Below are 7,477 nucleotides of genomic sequence, written 5' to 3'. Positions count from 1 at the left end.
GTGGGGCTGCTGGCCGCAGTCAGCACTGGCAATAGTGCCAGTCTATAAACTTAAAGAGTGCCTTAACAGGATAGGCCACCCAGCAGACCGGCCACTTAGCCCAGCAACTTTATCAATAACTCACACACTTTTAGATTTCTGTGGACTCTCCAGGCTGTATTAAAATAAGTATGTTTCCTTTTGTTAACTTTTGCTCAGCTGTGTGTATGATCAACACAAAATAGTCTTGATAAAACAACAAAATATTACCCATGATAGTGCAAAACAAGAAAAATCCATTAGTTGAGTGCCATGTTCCTTCATTTGACATTAAGGGATGACAGAAGGCAGTTTCATTTTTGTTTTTCTTCAATAGTTCATTGATTTAATTCCACAGGAATACAGTACAGCTGGTCTGATGCACTGGGATGAAGCTTATAAACAAGAAAATAGTTACAACAGTTTACTTGAAGTAGATGTGCTCAGTTATACTCTGCTATTTACACATATGTACGTAGGCTACTACAGTACATTGTCATGCCACCCACTATGTGCAAGCCAGGCCAGGTTTTGCTCTTTCTGTTGTTTTCCAAAAAGTCAAACGTGGATGAGCGGAAAAGCATGATTGGGATCATGCTGTGGAATGATATACAACAATGGTTTATAATTCTCTGGAGTCTCGTGTAAATAAATCGCATGACACATCCTTTAATTCCATTATGCCACTGCAAGAAGCATTATGAAACAGTGGATAGGTTAAAAGATGCATTTTTAGAATTGTTGTTGTATTGTTGGAGTCGTGTTGTAACTAAAAATCTTTAACCTAACTATTTTTCCAAAGGTCTTGCGGCTTCGCAGGTAGTGCTTCTTTGGGATCTGTAGATGGAGATTGACACGCGGTGTGCTTAAATTCCCTCCCGTCAGTGCATGAAATGTAGTTAACACGGAACCTGGGATTTCTTATTTCTTATCAGCACTATGCAGGTGATAAAATAAAACAATACAATCCACTACTCGTGTTAAGTATACTGCATTTACCATGCACCTATAGCACAGCTGATGGTAATTACAATTAGTTTCATAGAGCGAGTTGTGTTCCCATAAAGGTCGTATTTTCGGTTTTTCAGTTCTACACCGAGTACGACGCCGCAGAGTCAACATTCCTTCGATTATAAGCGTCATCTCAAATTCGGTGCACGTGTCGATGCTGAACGGCGAACTGTAGTGCATTCGTGTTAAGCAGAACTGATCTTCTAGTACTTCAGACATGTATGAGCCTGCGCTGGGCAGGTATGTTCTTGACTCACAGAGCCGCCTAGGGGTTAGGCTTAAAGATGTAAACTAAATCGGGTGCGCAATTGGTCTCGAGTCGGACTAGACATTACTTTTGAGGACAGCTCGAGAGACGCAGAGCTGAGACAAACTCTCTCTTTCTCTCTCGAAAATCTATTGACAACACTCTGACAACTCAAATGACTGACGGGCCGAGGAATGGAACTGTAAATGTTATTTTAATGTTCTTGTTGCATGAAAGGTATTCAGTTTTCACCTCTGTCTTTTTTGCAGACGTCAAATAAAGTTAAATATGCTAGCTACACCGAGAGAAAACATTTTTTATATCGACTGTTCGCGGTGGAAATCTATGGTAAACGAATTAATTTCAAACGAGTTTGTAATTGCGGAATACCCTCTGGATTAATGCTAATGTTCCAGAAGCTGTTTGGAAAGATTGCCATCCTTCATTCCTTTGAAAATTTAGTGTCAGATAATGGATACTGCATTTATTTTTGAGGAGTCTCTATCACACACGGTAGGCAAATCACAGTTTTAATTTTCATTGCATGTGTTCATTGAGCTACCTTGCATATGAAGTAGCCTAACTGTTGGCAGTGTTTTTTCATTTTCTTTTGAGCAAATTAATTGTTTTGGCTGTCTTTTATGCCACAATACAATTCTTACTCGGTCGGTTAAACTAGTGTTTAGTGTCTTATTGCCAAAGTGCGAATTAGCGTGAAATTTTAACGAGGATTGTCGGTGTTCTTCAGATGCACAATGGGCTGTTTTCATTCCTATCTGAAGTTGCATACCATAAGAAATTTATTTACGGCTTTCTTTTTAAATTCCATATGCAATAGCTTATTTTTTCATTGTTACCCGAACGAACACCAAGTTAGCTGACTATGTTTCGAACAGTGCAACTTTCATGACGAATTACTAAAAAAATACTTCCAGCTTTGGTTTGTGTGTGTCAGTGTAAATAATAATTCCTACCGTTTTCATAAAAACTTTGCACGAGTCACATACGCAATCAATTTCTGCATACAGTGACATGGTAATAGTGCTCCACTGTGACACAGTGGAGGGGGAAGCTGCTGCTAACGAGAGACTACGAACCGGGCAGGCTTAGCCCATAGGGCGGTGTTCGGACCATCGTGAGCAAACACGGTCTTCCGAACATATGGACGTTGTGCAGTTATTTGTCGTTTTCTTTTTGAATATTGGTCCAATTCACATCAATGGAAGTGTATTAGTGTCTGAGATAGTCAATAAGCAACCACAATCATAAACCACATTCCTCAGGAGAAAAACTACCTTTGAACGGTTCAGAACACAGTGAGTTTAGTTACAGAATTTGAATTATATAATTTTGTACTCGGCTCGTATATTGGAATTGTTATTATAAATATTATTGTATTTGTTGTTGCCAATAATAATAATCTCCAGAATATAATCAGTATATATAGAGTTATTGTTATTATGCAAAATGCATTTATTTATCCATAACTGTAATCCTTTAAAGTTACTGAATAGATAATAAATAAATAAAAACACCTTGAAAAGAAGCATAATCTTACATCTACTTAACACTAATATTAATGTAAATGAAACAGTATGATATTCTTTGATCTAAAGAATAAAGTAGTACAATTGTATGGTAAATTTACCTTTGGGAGTAGGGTGAAATACAGTATATTATTCATTTCTAGCCAAAATGGCTAATGCTGTATAGAGTAGTGCTTCATGTTCTAGACATAATCATGCAATATTCAAGTATCAAATGTGTATCCCATGCCAAATACTAATACCTGTTACCAGGTGCCTCAGTGGGCCAGGTTAGGTTAGGTTTCAAAATGGCTTGTATTACATTTCTTAGACCTGAGGCCTACTGTTTCTTGTGTCTTGATGCATATTTGTATAGTCAGTCCTGTGTACCTTAGCCTCTTTATTTGTATAAATATTAGCTTCAAATAAAAGCTGTAAATAATCTCATTGGCTGCACCGCCTGTTGTTCTGTGTACCTCTCACTGGCTTCAGAATGGCCTGACATCATTTAGACAGAAATGTAGCTACTGCTGAATGGGTGAGATTTCCTAAAACAATGGCTAATCTTCTCCACTGACAGTGCAGCATTTTCACAAAGAAATAGCCACACTTGGGTATATCAGTATAGTTCAGTAGGTTGAATGCTCAATAGCTCAAATTCACAACACGTGAATTGAGCCCCTTGACAGTCTGCATGAATTGCACTCTGTTACAATACGCCCCATGTGTATTTTCTCATTTCCCTCCCAATTACTCAAAAAAATTAGGGGGGTTGAAAAGTGTGCTGTTCTAGACCCACATCAAAGTACATTTATTGGATTTAGAAACCCATTATGCCAATCCGGCATGCAGATTGTGTGCTCACTGTGTCTTAACATTACACCTCGAGGCCTGACTGGTGTGTGAGCTTCATGGAATGTTCGCTATAGCACTTTGCTTGTCAACATGAACCATTTTAACTTGCTCTGCCTTAGTATTAGTGTCAGCATTAGTGTTACGAAGAGTATTCGGCGAATGCTTGCTCTGATTTTTATTTTGGAAATACAGATGCACCGTAAATTCACATAAACCACGTGGAGGAAACTGTATTCCACAATATTATTATTATTATTTTTTTTTTCCACATTATTAATTCCACAAATTTAAATGCACGTGACATGCAGCCTGTAGTTGATATCTGTCTAAATGCCTGTGGGCTTCAATATCAGGACTGTGTCCTATATCATGGTATTTTGGGTTATTTCTTTCAGTATAATTTTTCTGGCAGTCATATAATTGAACGCCTTAGTGTAGAAGGCATATAATTGCATACGTGCTTTGTAGAACTGAGCAGAGTGGATCTTGCTGCAGCATTGTTGATCTGCTTGCTGTAGAAATTGCATTGGACGCTATTGTCCTCCTTGAATTGATTACTTCTGTTCCCTCTCTCTTCAGAATCCACCCTCTGCCCCAGAACGGCTGACCAATGAAACCCAGTGATGTTTTCCATGCATCACAGCAATTCGTCCAGCCATGGCCCTGGCCCTGGCCTCGGCTCCGCCCCCTTCACCCTCCTGTCCAACCAGAGCCAGGGGATGGCGGCAGTCGCAGCCGTGTCCAAACGGGGCAACCTGACCTCCGAGGGGTCCGCCGGGGGCCCTTTTGTGGCCGGCCTGTCCATGACCCTGGGCATCGTCTTTAACATCGTGGCTCTGGTCATTCTGGCCAATGCCTACACCCACCACCGCCGGCGCTCCAAGGCCACCTTCCTCCTGTTCGCCAGCTCCCTGGTGATGACGGACTTTGCGGGACACGTGATTCCCGGCACCCTCGTGCTGCGGCTCTACCTCTGCAGAGGGGCCCCCGCGCCGCTCAGCCCTCCGGACCGGCTCTGCCAGTTCCTGGGCGGGAGCATGGTGTTCTTCGGCCTCTGCCCGCTCTTCCTGGGCTGCGCCATGGCGGTGGAGCGCTGCCTGGGGGTGACGCGGCCGCTGCTCCACGCCTCCTTGGTCACCACCACCCGGACTAAGCTCTGCCTCTCCTCCATCTGGCTGCTGGCCCTCTGCGTGGCCCTGCTGCCGTGCTTCCGGCTGGGCGCCTACACCTACCAGTTCCCCGGCACCTGGTGCTTCATCAAGGTGCTGGAGGACACCAGGCAGGCGGACGTGGCCTTCGTGCTGCTGTTCTCCGGGCTGGGGCTGGCTTCCCTGAGCATAGCCCTGGTGTGCAACACCGTCAGCGGGGTCACGCTCGTGCTGGCCAGGCTGCGCAAGAAGTCCAGCACCCACCGCTCAGCCAAGTCCCACGACATTGAGATGGTGGTGCAGCTATTGGGCATCATGGTCACTTCCTGTATCTGCTGGAGCCCCCTGCTGGTGAGTGGAAGACTTGCAGTCACTCAAGATGCCATCCTGGAAATAGATAACCTACCATTATGATTTTCAGGCATGTCACAGCCCAGTGTAGCATGGTTTACCAGGTCTGTTTTTCTGCTGACAGCGTACAGTGGTGCTATGTCATATATCCTGTGCCATTTCCTCATTTTTGTTCTGTGAAAGGATTGCATGTACATGATTTGCAGAAATTCTGTTTTGCAAACAATCATTGCATAACACAATGTAAGCTCTTCAGAGTAACATTCACAATTAACATTACTGTAACATGACTTAAAAACCATTACATTTAAGATGTAATGCTTAGTCAGTTCTGATTCATATGTTCAGTTTCTGATCTTTTCTATCATGACAAAAATGTCATGATATAACTTGCTAATGTTAAATCCACACTTATTACATTATTGCAGCATAGCTGACAGACAGAGCACCCAAATGTGAATTACAACCACACTTTTGTATATAGTCCTTGGCAATGATCGCTCTAGAGGAACATAGCTGTATTTATTAGCATTTTAGGAAAAGCAAGCATGACAGCAATACTTATAAATGTAGTGCTAATGTACAAGTGCTGCTGAGGCAAGGGTGACCTGGGCAGTGTCTCTGGGTTCCAGATCTTTGGCCTGATGTCGGTGACACACTCCTACAGCAGCTCCACCGGGGAGGACCTGGAGACCTACAAGATGCTGATGGTGATGGGTGTTCGCCTGGCCTCCTGGAACCAGATCCTGGACCCCTGGGTCTACATCCTCCTCCGCAGGGCGGTGTTGAGGAAGATCTGCCTCATGACCACACGCCGCACAGACCTGAGAGGGAGCACTTTCCGACGCTGGGAGGTCAGTTCCCTCCGGAGCTCGGAGAAGAAAGCTGCCAACAAGATCTGAGGATGGGCAGACCTCCAGAGCGGACAGGGAGAAGGGAAAGGGAGACAGCTGTCTCCCCTTTACCAGATTTACCCATAAGCGGTGCCACTTCCCCAATGTAACACAACACCATCCTCCTTTTCTCTTTGTTTCTGATCCAGAGACATTGGTCAGCAGGAAGAGCCTGCTTTATCATGCTGTTTTGCACAAAACATTGGATAACATTGCTTTTTTTGTGGTGGTCAGAGACAATAGGACACTGTGTCCACATGTGAGGCTGTCCAAATGGTGGCTTTTTTCTAATTCTGCACCTCTGGAGAAAATTGCAGATCCAGTTGTTCTTTCATGAAGCAACAGAAATGCACAGTGACATGATGCACAGTATGTCTGAAACTCGTAGCGGGTTATTGCTACAGCGTCTGGTGAGCCTCAAAGCCGGCCATTGTTTCACACACAAACCAATCCGCATGCTTACATCTGAGGATTTAAGTCTGCTGGGCTGCATCGCAGTAGTTGTGCTTATTTGAATGCTGTGTATGTGTGTTTGGAGCTTGGACTCCAGTGGTATCGTCCCTATGAAATGTTAGTTTTAATTGAAATAAATCATCAGCAAGTCCTGCTGTTTGTCTTGTAAACAATGCTAAGCCAAAGTAAGAGGTTATATATTTTTTTTCCATGTTTGAAAATGTGTGAAAGGCTATTTCATACGTTGTATATTTTGTTTTCCCAATTGTCTGGGGACATAAAATGTAGTTATGTTGAATGTAACAATGGCAAATAAAAAGGAATCATATTGACCTATTGCTCATTGCTGTTGTTTTCTGTCTGACAGCTGAAATCTAATTAAATAGAGTGTTATTGGTAGCTGAATCAGAAACCGGAGAGGGCCATGGTCACTACAACGTGCTGAGACAGAAAAAATCTGAAGTTCTGGAAGATGCTTGCTGACAAGATGAAATAGTTGCAAGCTATACTCTATACTTCTGTTCACTTTTTATCTTTTATCAATAGCCTTTTTCTGTCGCGACTGGAACAGTATATTCCACAGGATTAAAATGTGTTTAGTTTTTGTCAGTTTCATTAGCTTTGGAAAATGAAGGGTGGGAGAAATCATTATTACGACTGAAATGGGTACTGAGTTACATTCTCAGGCCTTCTACTGGGGCCCCTAGTTCTCCAGGCGCCAAGCTTCCCAAGGGCAACAAAGAGTTGCTTTGTGTGAAAAGAGTGTGTGTGTGCATGTGTGTATGTGTGTGCATCTCTCTCAATCTCACTTCTCAGGAGTCCAGACTGATGAATCTGGCCTTTCCTTTAACCACCCCCCTGCTGAACTGAATAACAGACTCCAAAGGCAATCAAAAGCCCAGAATCAAGACTAGATACTGAAAGCTTTCTTATACATGCAATAAGTGATTGAACACACTTGACTAATCAGAAACA

At 42.9% G+C, this 7,477-nt stretch overlaps 1 protein-coding gene across 6 annotated transcripts; it reads left to right on the top strand.

The window, feature by feature from the left end:
* The first annotated feature begins 1,078 nt into the window (after nt 1-1,078).
* Nucleotides 1,079-6,834, top strand: ptger1a (prostaglandin E receptor 1a (subtype EP1)). 6 transcript variants are annotated; one of them, XM_061222462.1, is made up of 4 exons: nt 1,080-1,269; nt 1,693-1,789; nt 4,237-5,156; nt 5,824-6,834. In XM_061222462.1, the coding sequence occupies exons 3-4, from the start codon at nt 4,281-4,283 to the stop codon at nt 6,157-6,159; spliced, it is 1,212 nt and encodes a 403-aa protein (XP_061078446.1). In that variant the 5' UTR covers nt 1,080-1,269; nt 1,693-1,789; nt 4,237-4,280; the 3' UTR covers nt 6,160-6,834. The 6 variants fall into 6 exon arrangements, with proteins under 6 accessions (XP_061078429.1, XP_061078446.1, XP_061078462.1 ...); XM_061222453.1 differs by lacking the exon at nt 1,080-1,269 and adding an exon at nt 1,288-1,513; XM_061222445.1 differs by lacking the exon at nt 1,693-1,789 and having other exon boundaries at nt 1,079-1,269.
* The last annotated feature ends 643 nt before the right edge of the window (nt 6,835-7,477 follow it).

The sequence above is a fragment of the Conger conger genome, chromosome 2, assembly GCF_963514075.1.
Source record: "Conger conger chromosome 2, fConCon1.1, whole genome shotgun sequence".
Taxonomy (NCBI): Eukaryota; Metazoa; Chordata; class Actinopteri; order Anguilliformes; family Congridae; genus Conger; species Conger conger.
This window is presented reverse-complemented; position numbering and strand designations above follow the sequence as displayed.